Genomic DNA, 16,605 nt, shown 5'->3' with positions numbered 1-16,605 from the left:
GCAGTGCAGTACTTAGTCTGGTTCTAAATTGTGAGCTCAACAATACGCGCACGATTGCTACTTTCCGATCGGGTACCACACTTCTGGACTTAAAAATCAGACGGTATACATTTCATGAACTCTTGAAAAGTAAACAATGTCTTTTATTCCTTTTATATATAAAAAAGTACAAATAGAAAAAGAGCCAAATTCAATCAATTCGAAATTTAATCATACCCACTTAAAATTCTTCAATTCACGAATTTTACACTCAGTTACATTATCGTATAATCGATGAAAAAATAAAGTTTGGTTTGATGTTGAATAAGCAACAGCCGTCGGATATTAACTAATAAAAACCACGCTAGCTAGCTAGCTAGCTAGCTGGCGCTAGTTGAACGTAAGTGGCGCTCTCAACATGCAACGCGTTACGGTATTCGTCGTCGCGTCCACGTCGAGAGCTGGATGTGTGTCAGCTGCAGCAAAAAGTGATCGAAATCATCTTCTCATTAATAACACGTCTCTTCAACTAGAAAAACGTCGAACGGCATAATATAGACCAATTTGACGTTTGGAGCAGATTCCCAAGAATTTTCTTTTCTCAAAATGGTACGGTGTGAAATGTTCGGTAGGCGAGTTCGACCCGGCCCACACAATGCATAATAAATCAGTCAGTCACACTTTTTTCACAGGCTTGATGATTCTGTTGTGCGCTTTCTTGTGATTTGCGCAATCATAAGAATGCGCATGCACATTCTTATGATTGCGCAACCGGATCCTTGCGCAATCTTCGCAAAAAAACCTCTTCCAGATTGAGCGCACATTCTTAAGAATGGGCGACAAGATAACGTCAAAAATTTGATTCAAATTATCGTAGACGTAGGCCTAGTTATTACGAGTACAGAAGCATAGATCATTTTCTTTCCTCGTTATATGAATTATTTCTCCTTTAACCGCTATACATTTCATTTAACATAATTATGCCGTGCAATGTTTGTTAAGATTGCGCAAAATTCATAAATTGCGCACGTGATATTCCCACGCAATCTTAAGAATGAGCGCTCATTCTTCAGATTGCGTGCTCATTCTTAAGAATGTGCGCTCGTTCTTAAGAATGCGCGCTCATTCTTAAGATTGCGCAATTTGCAAGAAAGTGCACAACAATTCTACATGTTGGACCATGGCCTTGCATTTTGGGTAGTATCGATTTACAGACTACAATTTACAAACAAATGATTTTCACTCAACATTGGACACTGCATAAATATGGACATCAGCACTGGTATATATCGTCGCTTTGCTCACGAAGTGACAAAAACCTCGAAAATCGATAATTATTCGATTTTGAGTTTTACTAGCCATTTTATTATAGTTGTCTCAAGGAACAATTTGACCAAGTTTCAAGGCAAAATATTGTTTACTTTCTTAATTATTGAAAACAAACAATTGACAAAAAGCCTGAAATCGGTGATTTTCATTTTTACGAAGTGTAAAAAAGTGTAAAATGTTCTCACGAAGTGACAAAAAGTCACCTCGTGAGCAGGGCCAGAGGAATTATACATTGGTCTGCACGCGGCAGGATGGGAGCATACACGCGCGCGCGAGCGATGTTGAAAAAGAACAGACGCGCGCGCGCGCTCAACTGTCATGACGCGCTAAAAGTAACAAGTTTGTTGCGTCAAAAAAAGTACAAACAAGTAAAGCCTCCACGATTCATGATCCCACAAAGTGACAAAAACTGTGTACAAGGTAATTGGCAAAATATGGGAGCCAAAGTATTGATGTTCTCACGAAGTGCAAAAAAGTTTTATTAATGAATAAGGGAATAAATGTGTGCTCCGGAGGTTTTTATCACTCGTTTAATACCGCTTAGAGTCTGGGTGCTGATAATTACCCGAGCCGGAGGCGAGGGTAATTATCAGCACCCAGACTCTAAGCGGTATTAAACGAGTGATAAATACCGACCGAGCACATATTTATTCCCATTCATAAATACCTTATCCGTACAAAAATTTCAAATAATTCGTTCAAAAAATCCCGATTTTGTTCAACAAGTTCACTTCATGCTTTTTGAAACATCCCTCTAGCAAAATAATGGAGTGTTCAGCTGGCGAGTAAGATGTAAACAACCCTTTTATGGAGATTGACGCGCGCGTAACATGTTCTGCGCGATGTCACGCAGAACGCACCTGGGGCGTTGCGTTTTGAATTTAGAACTATAAAATTCTGACTCGCTTGTAGTGTTGCGCATGCCTACGTGAGGATTGTGAACGTTAAACCAATGAAACGTTAAGAGGCACTGGATTTTTAGGGGTCCGCATTTTATTGTGACACTGGAAAAGTGTTTAAGACCAGCTAGCCATGTCTTTATCATCCGTTTAATACCGGCCACGTGACGGGCTCTCGACCAATAGGAATAGCTAAACTGTCTGAGGTATTTATGAATTACTGTTTAATTACAAACTATTTTTAACAAACAACTATGAATTGACCAAGAGCAAATCATATCCTATCTGACAATGCAAAAAATTCTGAATTCGAAAATGTCTTTTGAAAAAATGAATATCTTCAAATGCGATTATCTCAGGATGAACTTTTGTCACTTTTTGTCACTTCGTGAGCAAAGCGACGATATATATAGATGAAAATGTGCATTGTGGATTTTGATGCTTATCAATATCACTTTATCAGTATTGTCAGACAAACTACCGGTACGCGTTCCATATTCTACGCACTCACATTTGTTTAATTTTCGTTTGAGAACGGGCGCATGTTGCAAGCGTTACCTGCACAGATTATGCAGGATCGAGGATAATGTTAAAGCTACAGTCCATCATTTAAAATTTGTGCATTTTGTTCGTTTGAAGCAACAAAAGAGTTCAAAATCTAACGAAGGATACTAAGCAACTAACCTGATGACGTTTCAGCTAAGCTTCAGCTGTACATTCCGAGAAAAACAGCATTCTAAGATCTCAATTTCCAATCAAAAGTTACTGAATCATGTTTTGAATTGCAGCTATATGCGACGTAGCGCACTGATCCGACGAATTATAACAACCGCGCGCGGATGTGCATCGTTCCAATACTTGTGCGCACTGCGCTGAATAACAAAACGAGCTACTAATATAAATTTTCCTACGGTGCTTCTTAAGAATCACCGTTGGAAATGCCTTCTTTCGTTAATTACTTCAAAACGACAGCTTCCCAGAAAGAATATTTTCACAGGGAGTTTAGTCCCCTTACTATCTTTCAACCAAGTTTGTTTTTCAACAATAATTACGCCAGTTACTTTTCGGATGGCTGCAAATGATGGACTATAGCTTTAATGTTCAAAATGCATTATTAATTAGGCTTACATATTTTACCCACATGGATGGGTTTACGCAGGTAATTGCCATCTCTATATATATTTTTTCGTGTTGTGTTTTGTCATCTTAATCACCGTTGCACCCCAACATTTCCCTCAAAAATTCAAAACCCTGCACTCTATCGACAACTTTTTTTGTTGGTTTTAAACATCGCTAACTAGTTGGATAACTTGTGTGAGTCAAATGACCTACTTTAGGATTTTTGTTCTCTTAATACTAGGAAGAGGGCCCATAACTACATACTCTGTAATACTTGCCCCTAATTTTCGTAAAATGTTACATATTGGGGGTTTTGCACTTACTTTTGTTTTCACTAGACACTAGCCAGTCGGACTAGTGAAACAGACTCTTATCTGGTCCACGGACCTTTTCACTAGTCTGCAACTATATTTCACTATTTTTGCACCAGAATGTCATTTATAAACAACCATGTTATTTACAATAATTTTGACTCGCTAGGCGGACTGCTTAGGGAATGGTTCGGACTAGTCCGCCGCTGGTTTTAATCGCATTTGGTGAGCGGACTACCACTAAGGTCAAACTCTGCATAACTGCCAACAAAAAAACAACTTTTAATACTGCCTTGATTTTGCTGAAATGGCAATAACATTAGTTACACTGTTAGGGAAGCTGTAACGGATTAGTTATGGAAGCCTAAGGCCAAAAAAAAAAAGTCTCCGGTTTCTGGTATGCGCGTGCGTCGCCGTAGCCATGCGCGTCGGCAAAATGAAAAAGGTTTTTTTTTCAATGAAAGATGATGTCTCAAAACCTCCAAACTCGCTGGTTTGACTGGAATCCTGCTGCTGCACAATTTTAACGTGTTTTTAGATTGGGTTATGGTCAAGAATAAGCTTTATGTGGCCTCTCTGGACTCCCATATATTTGCACTAAGTTTAGTCGGGCACCATTTGCAGTCATCAGTCGACATTTGAAGCAAAAAAATCAGGTAAAAAAAAAAAAAGCCGCGTCGCAAGCTACATACCAGAAACCGGAGACTTTTTTTTTTGCCTAAGTTATGGCAATGAAACATGGCATCGCAGATGTAAGTTTTTTTAATTAGCAGTTTGATCACGGGGGATTGTTGCTAAATAATGCTGATTAGGATCTAGGCGAGTTATTATAAAGTGCGTGCCAGTGACCTAATTTGATCATTTGTTATGTTTACACGGCTTTTAGTGGGTTTGTTTTTGTTTGTCCCAAAATCTTCCTCTTATTGTGTTTAATCATGGAATCAAACTTTACTTTTCATTGTCTTTCCTTCTAATTCGTGACTCAAAAGAACTTCTGCCGAACAATTTATTTTTCAGGCACACACCATTCTACTCATCCAGCCAGGGCCAGCCGAGACAAGAACGTACTCAGATTATGACTCCGTTAAAGACTGCATGGAAGGTGAGAGGATGTTATGCCCAACTGTAGTAATGACCCCAATTATAGTTGGGATTGTCCCAACTATAGTTGGGACAACGATTTAGTTCAGGCATAACAGATATCCACAAATCTGAGGCGGAAACTTAATATACTGACTGTGTTTACATGTACAATGTACATTGTGCCCAGCTTTTTATACAAAAGTACTTCACAATTAGTCGTGATTTTCTGACATTAACCCGAACGTACCTGAATCCATCAAAATCCACACCCCTGTTTTGGAGTATTTCGGCAGATTCAGGATACCTCCATATTTAAAATGTTGGGGGATTTTGATGGATTCAAACAGTAAGCCTAGCGGTACTGCAGAAATTTGATGGATTCAGGATACCTCCATATTGAGCAGTTGGGGGACTTTGAGGGATTCTCCTTGGCTATATGTTCGGTGTGTGCGAGGTATGTGTACTACACTGGTGGATTCTGATGGACTCACTGGTGGATTCTGATGGACTCGGGACACCAAAAAAAAATTTCATGACAAAATTAGTGGATTTTGGCGGATTCAGGATACTTTCTAGTAAAAGCACTCCAGGGGTTAGGGTTAATTCACACGTTCGTTCAATATATTTGGTTTAGGCATCTGTGTATAAACTTCAGGACTTCATCCATTTGAAACCCTGGAAATTTATGATTTTGTTTTGAGTCTCAAATTCCAAAGCAGTTTTCTCCTTGCTGAACAATTGGTTTTCAAAAGATCTGGGAAGATTTTGGATAAGCCAATGACTTTGTTTTTTCCCCTCTCAATTGGGTGCAGGAGTGTGCAAGATCTACGAAGAACACCTGAAGCGGTGCAATCCCAACAGCCCGTCCATCACCTACGACATCGGCCACTTGTTCCAATTCATTGATGACCTCAAAGACCTCAGCTGTCTAGTGTAAGTATCTCTTTTTTCCATGTCCTCTGAGGCTAGAGACTAGGGACCAATTTTAGGAACTTGTTCAACACAGAAAACTTTGCTTACCAAAACAGGTTACTACGCAGTGTGACTAGTGACTATTTTTCACCCATATATATTTCATCATCTAAACCTTGATTTTTTTTCACTCAGCATTACCTTGAAATTTGGCCCGGCAAGATGTATTCCTTCAAACGTTTGAAGCACTTTCCAGACGTATAGATTTGTCTTTGAATGGGATTCCTCGATTTGTAGCCAATAAACCAACAAATAAATACACAATTTGTTAGCATTCATGTTTTTCCATTGAGTGAACTTCAAAATCTTATAGGACCTGTCTGTAGTCTTTTACAACCTCAGAGATTTTGCAGATTGGAAAAAAAGCCACTGACAAGAAGCATAATAGTTTGGTATCCTTAGAAATGTTCACATATATGTAAATGTTAAAAGTTGATAAAGTTGTATAAAAGTAACCATTTCTAAGAGTATATGTACTGCTAGGGAGTCAGGCAGTGTTTCAACTACATGAAAAGTTATTTTGTAAATGCAACAGACTGCAACATTGTAAAATGATGTTGCGTAATGTTGCATTTAGCAGTCAATTTAAATTGCTTCACCCATGTTGACCATGGATGCTTTGTTGTATTTAGCATGGTAACTGCTCGTAGTGCCGTGGGTCATTCCGTGTCAAATCAACACGCTTTTGGACCCGACCCTCACAGATTGAAACGATATTTGGTGTGATGATTGGCCTATATGAGAAACCCCCAGAACTGATTTTTTTTTGTAAATTGACTCGTTAGTTTTTGAGATACGGGTCAACGAACTTTTGACTAATTAGCATGACCTCCGAACTTTAAATACTTGTATCTCAAAAACTATAGCGCCTACAAAGCCAAGTTGTACATCATATTAAAGCTCTTTGAATGGCCTCCATTTCATAAAATAAAACCAAAATCGTAGCATGAAGTGCAGAGAAAATGCGTAACAAAATGACCTTTGACCTCGAATTACGAAAAACAATATGCTTCAAATTTTGTAATTTTTTTTCAAATGTTAGTTAATGATGTCAGCAACAATCTTAAAAAAAAATTGGGATGGGCGCTCTTAAAGTTTTTAAGTTATGATTTTTTGAAGAAAGCCTGTCCATGAAAAAGTATGCATAATATTAAATGTACATGTACATGTACATGTATACTTGTACTGTGTACATGTACATGTATACTTGTACTGTGTACATGTACATGTGTACATTTTACCTGTGCATCATGTTTGCCCTTTACAACCATATAGTCTCAACTCATATATATTAAGGGCAGAACAAAATTACTTATAAAAAATATGTTATACCGGTCTATCTTACTTTCATTTTTTGCTCAACCAAAGTCTGTGTTGCAGTGTTCATCTCCTCGGCGGAGATCTTGTATACGCGTCCTGTTTCAGTGAACGGTTCCACTGCTGTAAGTACATCCTAAGTACGTGCAATTTGGAATCTTTGCCTGAGAATATCCGCTTCATTCTTGTATTGCTCTGTTGTTGCAAAAGCGAAGTCAGTACTCTTTCTCTGAGAAGTAGCAAATTCATACAGCTGACAAGGGGTCATGATCTGCTGATCCAAAGGTCGCTGGAGACTAGCTCTTGCTGCAAGGCGTTTAACAGTTTAACACTTGAAACCAAAATTCATACAGTGGATGATTTTTTGGATTCCTTCATGGCTACTCTCCGCAAGTTACTACATCAGAGAGTCACTTTCTCCAGCACACTAAAGACAACATGGAACCAAGCGAAATCTTGGTCATTGCAGATTTTGCAGAAAATTACAGTTTTGTAGTTCAGGATGCTGCCCAGTCATTCCACTGGAACAATCTACAGGCTACAATTCACCCCTAGGTGTGCTACTTCCAACAAGAAGGCAAACTTGATGAGCACCTAAGCTTTGTCGTCATCTCAGACTGTAATACCCATGATACTGTAACAGTACATCTAATCCAGAAATTGCTCCTTCAATTTCTCACTAATAAGATTGGAAGTTTCAAGAAGATATTGTACTTCTCAGATGGTTGTGCTGCTCAGTACAAGAACCTCAAGAATTTCATCAACTTGTGCCATCACGAAGAGGATTTTGGTGTACCAGCAGAATGGCATTTTTTTGCAATCTCCCACGGGAAAGGCCCATCTGATGGAATTGGAGGAACTGTTAAACGCCTTGCAGCAAGAGCTAGTCTCCAGCGACCTTTGGATCAGCAGATTATGACCCCTTGGCAGCTGTATGAATTTGCTACTTCTCAGTCAGTATTGACTTCGCTTTTGCAACAACAGAGCAATACAAGAATGAAGCGGATATTCTCAGGCAAAGATTCCAAATTGCACGTACCATTCCAGGAACACAAAAGCTGCACTGTTTTTGTCCGATGTCTAAAGACAAAATTAAGGTGCGTGATTTTTCCTCCTCCTCAGACTCAAGGGAGGAACCAGTTTGTCTCCAAGTCCATGGACAAACTGCATGTATTGATTTTGCAGATATCAAGGGGTATGTTACAGTGATGTATGACTGTTACTGGTGGCTAGCATGTGTTCAGGAGATCCTTCCAGCATCCCAAGAAGTGGAACTGAGTTTCCTTCATCCCCATGGGCCATCTCCATCTTTCAAGTTCCCCTATCGACCAGACACACTTGTAATTCATGGCAAGGATGTACTAACAGCAGTGGAACCGTTCACTGAAACAGGACGCGTATACAAGATCTCCGCCGAGGAGATGAACACTGCAACACAGACTTTGGTTGAGCAAAAAATGAAAGTAACATAGACCAGTATAACATATTTTTTATAAGTAATTTTGTTCTGCCCTTTGAGTTGAGACTATATGGTTGTAAAGGGCAAACATGATGCACAAGTAAAATGTGCACATGTACATATGTACACAGTACAAGTATACATGTACATGTACATGTACATACATGTACATTTAATATTATGCATACTTTTTCATGGACAGGCTTTCTTCAAAAAATCATAACCTAAAAACTTTAAGAGCGCCCATCCCAATTTTTTTTTAAGATTGTTGCTGACATCATAAACTAACATTTGAAAAAAAATTACAAAATTTGAAGCATATTGTTTTTCGTAATTCGAGGTCAAAGGTCATTTTGTTACGCATTTTCTCTGCACTTCATGCTACGATTTTGGTTTTATTTTATGAAATGGAGGCCATTCAAAGAGCTTTAACCCTTACCCTACTAGACCCTCCAACGCATGCCAATATGTGCCTCAAGAAAATCTCCTATGTTTTTTGCATGGCCCTCCAATATCTGCCATGTCATTTCAAGGGTAACTGGACAGGCACTCCAATACATGCCACAGAGAACAATGAGAGTCCTCTGATAACAATCAAGTGCCCCCAGCTGGTCAGTATCAGGCACCCTCCAGGGCCTCCAACTCCTGCCAATTGGAGCCTTCACTGCTACATCAAAGTATCCTCCAAAAAACTGCAGCTGGAGGGCATTGGCATAACCAACTGACATGCAGTAAACTACCCTCAGAGAGTAAGGGTTAATATGATGTACAACTTGGCTTTGTAGGCGCTATAGTTTTTGAGATACAAGTATTTAAAGTTCGGAGGTCATGCTAATTAGTCAAAAGTTCGTTGACCCGTATCTCAAAACCTAACGAGTCAATTTACAAAAAAATTCAGTTCTGGGGGTTACTCATATAGGCCAATCATCACACCAAATATCGTTTCAATCTGTGAGGGTCGGGTCCAAAAGCGTGTTGATTTGACACGGAATGACCCCATGGCTGGTACAATGGAAGCCACTGTTGCATTTTGTTGCATTTAGCAGGGTAACTGCTCATAGTGCTATGGCTGGTACAACAGAATCAACTGTGGCATCTTGTTGCATTTAGCAGGGTAACTGCTCATAGTGCCAAGGCTGGTACAACAGAATCCACCGTGGCATCTTGTTGCATTTAGCAGGGTAACTGCTCATAGTGCCAAGGCTGGTGCAATGGAAGCCACTGTTCCATTTTGTTGCATTTAGCAGGGTAACTGCTCATAGTGCCATGGCTGGTACAACAGAACCCACCTTGGCATCTTGTTGCATTCAGCATGTGGTATCTGCTCATAGTGCCATGGCTGGTACAACAGAATCAACTGTGGCATCTTCTTGCATTTAGCATGGTAACTGAATCCACCGTGGCATCTTGTTGCATTTAGTAAGGTACCTGAAAAAAAAGACTCGTGGGAACTAGAGTTAGACCATGCAAAAACTTTGACTGTTTTAAATACAGGGAGCCCCTGTCTTTTTTTTAAATCAGTAACATACATGAAATCTCAAGAACAGCCGGGACACAGCAGTTCATAAGATTCATTCACATATATCACAAGATGCTTTTTTTGAATGAGAGACATGGTTATTTTTCTACTCATTTGCTGCTGTTCTTTCTACCTGCTACCCATCCCCATAACCTCTACTTCTGTGTCCACCAAAAATATACTTACTAACAAGTCTCTAACCTTAAATCCTAACACTTCGGGTAATTTTTGTATTAAAATATGTAGCACTGCAAGAACACAAAGCCTATCCTTTGACGGCACATTTAATGAGGTCATTAACCCTAAACAATCTCCATCCAGTCAAACTCCCAACACCAGGGTTTGTTGGAATCTGTTAGGATGAGTACTGCACTAGTAAACTTATTATTTTGCTTTACATGGGGTTAGGCATACCACATATAAACAGAGTCCAACTGTTTATGTGTACAGTTTACCATATGGTGTTGGGATTTGCAAGGATGTGGAAGGTTCCTAGTAAATCACTCTAGGGAGTTAGGGTTAATCCCTAATTAAGACAGTGGTAGCTGATAGCATCCAGTGTAAAATTTTGTTGATGGACATGATGTGTTTTGGGTAGACTAGTACACATGTGAACAACTACACAATATGTATATTTGTAACTGCAACAGAAAAAATACAAATGTGAAGGTCCTATTTGAATGCATTGAAAAAGAACTAATGTTGGAAATAATCAGTTGGAAATAAAAACGTTACTGGCAATAACAATATAACTGACTTACTCCAATAGGCCTGAGACCTAATGACGTCACGCTTTGTTTACATGTGCGCTTTCCTATGTGGTAGACGGTCCCTACTTCGTTTGGCGCCCCGACTTCGCTCCCATAGGAAAGAGCATAAGTAAACAAAGCCAGTACGTCATTAGGTCTTAGGTCTATAACTAACTTGCATCGAGTGTTTATGGTTTGTCATGTGGCTGCAACTTCAAGTCAAAAGCCCCTACCTGTGTTTTTTTGTCAAACTGTAATTTTATTTTTCGAATTCATGAGAGAAAATACAGCAGATTCTGCTGTTTGGACATTCCAATACCAGAGGGCGATTTGTTTTTTGGATGACAACCCCCCCCCCCCCCCTGAAAAAAAAAGTGACTCGGTGAGCACACTTCTTACTGACTGCTCTGTGGCTGTTCCCATTCCAACAGGTTGGATAAGAAGACCATGGCGTACCTTCCTTGCAACAAAGACTGGGTTAAAGAGAAGATCTATGTACTCTTACGGCGGCAAGCCCTCAAATGATGAAGCATAATGACCATTAAGCACGGGTGAGGGCCTTTTCGTAATAGCAGTCATTTTTTAGGGAAGCACAAGTCATAGATTTGGGGAACCATTCAGAAGTTGGGGAGTACAGTCATAATGTCGAGACTGTTTTATGCACTGCATGTCAATTATGTTTGCAGTCCAAATTTGGATCTCTCTTGATTAGTTGTAGGCCATGCTTTAGCTCTTCATGCATGTTTGCAAGTAGTGATTAACACAAAACAATGACATTAAATACTGCTTTTAGTGCATAATCTTGGCAAGACTTCTAAATATAACGCTAAGATAAGTATTTTATTTCATTGACGTTTGGTGCCACCTTGAATCCGTTCGTCTCATGGTCAACACAGATACACAAAGTTATTTTATGACTTTGTGTGTGCATTTGTTGACCAGACAGTTTCCAGATTTAACAATTTGCATCAAATAAGAAACACTCATCATGTTCACCGCTTTTCTGTCCCTGCTTTCTGCACCTGCTTCAACATTCTGTCTGCTTTCGCTTCTATCATGCTTTGGTTTGTGTTACTTGTGATTTTGTTTGTTGTGACTTTGGCATCAGCCTGAGAATGATGATGCATTTTGTTTAACCCTCGTTTTGTTGGATCAGTCACAGACAGTCAAATAGTCAATCCTGTTTCCCTGCCATGCCTTTTACACAGGCTAGTCACCAACAGTCATATCATATTTCAATGGAGAACTGAAGTGTGACGTCATTTAGAACCAGAAAGTGTAGCGCAAACAAATGGAGTACGCGCGCGTGTTGGTTCACGGGCTGAATCACGCGCTAATGTCTTTCAGTTTCACACGTATTTTGTGCGCGTGACGTATTCACTTCGGTACTCCATAAGCACTGTGACTAGTCAAATTCCACCAACAGACAAAAGCAGGTAACTGGTAGGCACAGCTGGCTTATCAATCTCCTACAGTCAAAGCATAACTGTGTCAGTTTTCATAACAGTCACAGACAGTCAAACCTGCTTTATGAACTAAAGGCAGGGAGCACTCAACTGTTAAAAACAGTCACTTGGTTTATTTTGACTGCTGGGCTGGCCTTGTTGAAATTGCCATCAAGAGAAGGAGGGTGAATCATTATACTTTACAGATGTTAAAGTATATGACTCATTTGTCTCCAATTTGCCAAACAAACTCAACTTGACAGGAAACCAATCCATCAAGCATACATAATACAAAATATCTCTCAATAATTGTTCACGCTGTTTGCAATCTGCATGCTATAAGTGTTGGTTTATAGTTTTTGGCAGTAATGTCGTAGTCATTTTAGTAACAATAGTTAAAATGTTTTGTGTCTAGAATGTGGTAAGAGACAATTGAAATGTTTTTAGTTTCCACTGGTTACTATATCCTAAAGAACATAATCCTCAGGCTAATGACACCACAATATTGAGTAGTTGAGCATATTCACTTAATAACATTTTCCAAATTCCAATGAAATGATACCCATATTGAACAGTCTAGTGCACTACAGCACATAGTGTCCCCGGTGGCCCAAGTAGTACATTTTGCACCATGCGTTCTTATTAGTTAAAGTGAAATTGGAAAGTATGTGAATTTATTCAAAAGCACTTGTATGTTCTTCACATTCACATAATATTGCTTTGTGCTATTTGAATAGTGATAAGTCACTTAATATGGGCTGTGTGCGCGAACAAGAGGGGGCGCTTTTTTACCACGACGAGAGCCCCATGGACAGGACACACGACGTGCGCATACTGGTTCATGCGTATATTAGCGCGAAATACGGCGACCAATTTTATTCTGAATGTGCACACAGCACGCATGAGCGGCAGGCGTCGTCGTCCACAATGCGTTTGAATGCCTCTCCCAGTGGTCTCCCCCAACTCTCCCTTTCTTACCGTTGAGGGGGTACTTGTGCACGGAGCCCATACTATGAGTTCTATTGCAATATGCACTGATGTGGCAAGATTTTATGTTAGCAAGTTTTTATACTTTCTGCACCCTTATTGTACTGTGTACATCTCTGTGCATAATTTCTCTCATGTGAGTTGTAGATATATCAGGAAATATCCGTGTTGTTGGGTGTGAAATGACACAGAAGTTGTTTTTGATTCAAAAGTTATCATCGGAAGCGCTTTTACTGACACACTTGTATGAGAGCTATTTCTATCTACTGCGGTGATGCCTGAAACGTCCCAACTCGGTTAATATTGGTTTAATTTTCAGCATTTGTTAAGCTCACCTCTCAAAAACTGGTGACTGAACAACAGGTCACAAATTCTGCTCCGCTTTGCTTACAAATTGGATTCTTTTTTTTTCTTCTTCAATTTTTGTTTATCAGATTTGACAGGAAGACAATGTCGTATCGTCCCCACAACAAAGACTTCTTCAAGGAGCAAATCTACAAGCAGCTGAAAGACCAGGCATCGAGATAAGATCAGGGGAGCATTGCTGGACCAGTCAGGAGTCGTCTCACTCATAATCCTGGAAAAAGTTCAAGAAAACTTCCCCACATACAACTGATAACATCTCAGTCAATAATACCTGGGTACTCTGTTGCATGAACAGCCCTGCGCGTTGAAGCAGTGGCTGACAAGGTTCCCCATAAGATTCCCTAGAGCAATGGAAAGTTTCTTTTGAACAATATATAAACCCAATCAGGGAAATTTTCCCTGCAAGTTTTTTTGGGTATTTTTATCGAGATGTCTACTTTTAGGCATGTATTCATTCATCTAAAAACGTGCCGCATGTATCTCAAAATTCATGAGCAAACAGAAAGAGAGAGTGAAAGAAAAGAAAAAAACCCATAAAACTAAACTTGTGCCTGACCTTGATTGAAATCGTGTAAATATTTAAAATTCCCGGTGACTGCCTAATTTTTCTGAGTTACAAAATTAAACAAATTTAAACTTGGCTCGACAGAATTCTTCCAGCAACTGTTTTTCGTTTGGCTTTGTTTTTCATAAGGAGTAACATGCTCAGTATGATAATTTCTCTTTTAATGGTGTCATAAATGCTGTAGAATTAAAAAATGAAGTACTGTTGCAATACCACTGATGTTCAGATGAACATGAAGAAGTCTTTGCTATGGGGAAGCTAGCACCATATTCTTTTGTACATATTTATAATTTAGTCTTTTTTAGATTTTTTTGTAGCTATAGTGGGTTGTATGTACAGGCAAAATATGTGGTACAACTGCATTAAGGGGTAGTTCTGAACAGTAAGATTTACAATTGCTTTTTGAAAATTTCTTGAAAAAAAAATTGCAGGCAATCTGAGATTGACAAGAGTTTTTGTACTGGTATGCATCTATCTCCACTGCAAGATTGTTGGCACAGTTTTTTACTTGTCCATGGCTGTGTAAGAACTTAGAAGTTGTTTAGTATTGGTACCTGTTGCAATTTTCAGGCAATGCTGTTCCCATTCTTGTGATGCAACCCAGCCTTGGTCACAAGACTGGATTCCAATTTTTATTGCCCTGTTTTGCAGCCAGTCCCATGACAACGGTAAAGTTGCCGCGGCAGTGGAGGTCTCTATCAACAAGATGAATCAAATCCAGTCTTGGTAATATTGGCAGCGCTACCCACGACACACCGAGGATACCTCAAGCCCATGCATTAGCTTGAATCACACAGCAAGGAACAGCGCGTGAGGTATGCTCAGAATTTCCTGGGTAGCGTTGTCAATATTGCCAAGACTGGATTTGATTCATCTTGATAGTGACCTCGCTTGTCACGGACCGGCTGTATAACGGAAATAAAATCAAAACCCAGTTTTGGACCAAGACTAGATGAGACCTGTTTTGCAACAATCGCAATATTCCTCTAAATGTCAATGATATAATCAGTGATATAGTCAAGTCCATCACAAGTCCCTGCAAGTCCATCACAAGTCCTCCAGTCCCAATTCAACTCACAAGCTATTCAAATGAGCTTTGACAAAGGCATTCCTTTGTTATTGTTCATCCACTTTTACTTGTGACTGGACTTGTGTTTGACTTGTGACTGGACTTGTGATTTACTTGTGGATGGACTTGTCATGGACTTGTGATGGACTCATTTTACACTGTGATATATCGGATATACAACAGCTTATGATGTCACAACTCACAACTAATTGCACTTTCTCCTTTTTTTTTTTGCTTTCCACACTAAGTAGAATTTCTCTGGTGGGTGATTGTACTTGCATCTGTGCAGTAAAATTCACTTGCTCGCTGAGATTTTTGGTTAGTCTAAAAATAAACTTTTAAGTGCAAGTTTAAAAGGTCTTTGTCGTGACATTTGAGGAAATATTTTTTCTGCTGACTTAAGTTAAGTAACTCCAAAATGTGTGTGTAACCCTTATCAATTCAAACAGTTGTGCAGAAATTAAAATTCATGCAAGGCAGAGCCAATAAATACATCTGAAATTTGGAAGTCTGGGTGAATGTTGCGACAAGATGTCTAAATAATGCAATGTTTTGGGTTTTTTTTTAAATTGTCTCTGGAATATGTAGTTTTTTGCATATATATTGTTCAAGTACAGACATAATATTCATAATATTTTATATCAAATACCTTGCAATCGTTTCACCTTGTTTCCTGCCAAAAAAAAGATTCTGTCATGACCCAGTTCAAAACACTTCATGGATCTACACTGTGGAATTGTGGCTTGCCAAAAATTACTTCGCCGAGTAACCATTTTCCTAACTCAAATCAGTAACGGTTGACAAATATATTTGATCAGTGTAAGTATTTATTTGTTGGCCAAGCAATTTTCTGATCTTCAGACTTTTTGAGGGCGTCATGTTTTCCTGACATACTTCTAGGGAAAAAGGGATTTTGTTTTTCCCCCGTTTTGTACTTAATTAGCTTGTGCTGTACTTCTTATGTTACATTTATTACTTTTCACATTGTTAAATTTCTTTTACTTGTTTTGTCTCTGTACATATTTCCACATGGAGAAATGACAGTTCTTTTCAGTGTTTAAGTAGAATAAAATTTTGATCTTTTTTGGAAAAAAATGAGCGTTAACCGAGTATTAGTCATTGTTGGTTTTTTGTAAACTAAAGAGAAATTGTCAAACAGTTTTACCAAGGTCAAACTTTTGATGAAATGTGATGCCCATTTTAATTACAATGCTATGGTACATGTATTTAATGGAGATAACATAGCTTTGTGATTAAAATATGCATCACATTTCATGAGCAATACTGACATTCTCAAATTGTGGGTTTTTTATATATCAATAATCCATCATGATCCATGGCTGCAAACTCCTCATTTATGCAAAGCAAATTTAAAAAGTGAACAGGCAGATACATCAATACAATACATTTGTTTCAATAACCTAGGTAAAAACGTGT

General features: G+C 38.9%; 1 protein-coding gene across 2 annotated transcripts; it reads left to right on the top strand.

Moving 5' to 3' along the window:
- Positions 1–394: 394 nt before the first annotated feature.
- On the top strand, positions 395–16,263 carry LOC119746239 (enhancer of rudimentary homolog). Of its 2 annotated transcripts, XM_038223070.1 has the most exons (5): positions 395–588; positions 4,655–4,739; positions 5,533–5,653; positions 11,168–11,287; positions 13,603–16,263. In XM_038223070.1, exons 1-4 carry the CDS (start codon positions 586–588, stop codon positions 11,259–11,261), a joined length of 303 nt encoding a protein of 100 aa, XP_038078998.1. In that variant the 5' UTR covers positions 395–585; the 3' UTR covers positions 11,262–11,287; positions 13,603–16,263. The 2 variants fall into 2 exon arrangements, with proteins under 2 accessions (XP_038078998.1, XP_038078997.1); XM_038223069.1 differs by lacking the exon at positions 11,168–11,287.
- Positions 16,264–16,605: the final 342 nt, after the last annotated feature.

Source organism: Patiria miniata, unplaced genomic scaffold (assembly GCF_015706575.1).
Source record: "Patiria miniata isolate m_02_andy unplaced genomic scaffold, ASM1570657v1 HiC_scaffold_7, whole genome shotgun sequence".
NCBI classification, from domain to species: domain Eukaryota; kingdom Metazoa; phylum Echinodermata; class Asteroidea; order Valvatida; family Asterinidae; genus Patiria; species Patiria miniata.
The sequence above is the reverse complement of the archived record's forward strand: the minus strand, read 5'-3'. Positions and strand labels throughout refer to the sequence as shown.

Bases quoted from the DNA above. Each gene is read 5' to 3' on its own strand.
- LOC119746239 (XM_038223069.1), top strand. The intron at 4,740-5,532 runs GTGAGAGGATGT...AATTGGGTGCAG, and splicing joins CGTTAAAGACTGCATGGAAG to GAGTGTGCAAGATCTACGAA. The intron at 5,654-13,602 runs GTAAGTATCTCT...TTTGTTTATCAG, and splicing joins AAAGACCTCAGCTGTCTAGT to ATTTGACAGGAAGACAATGT.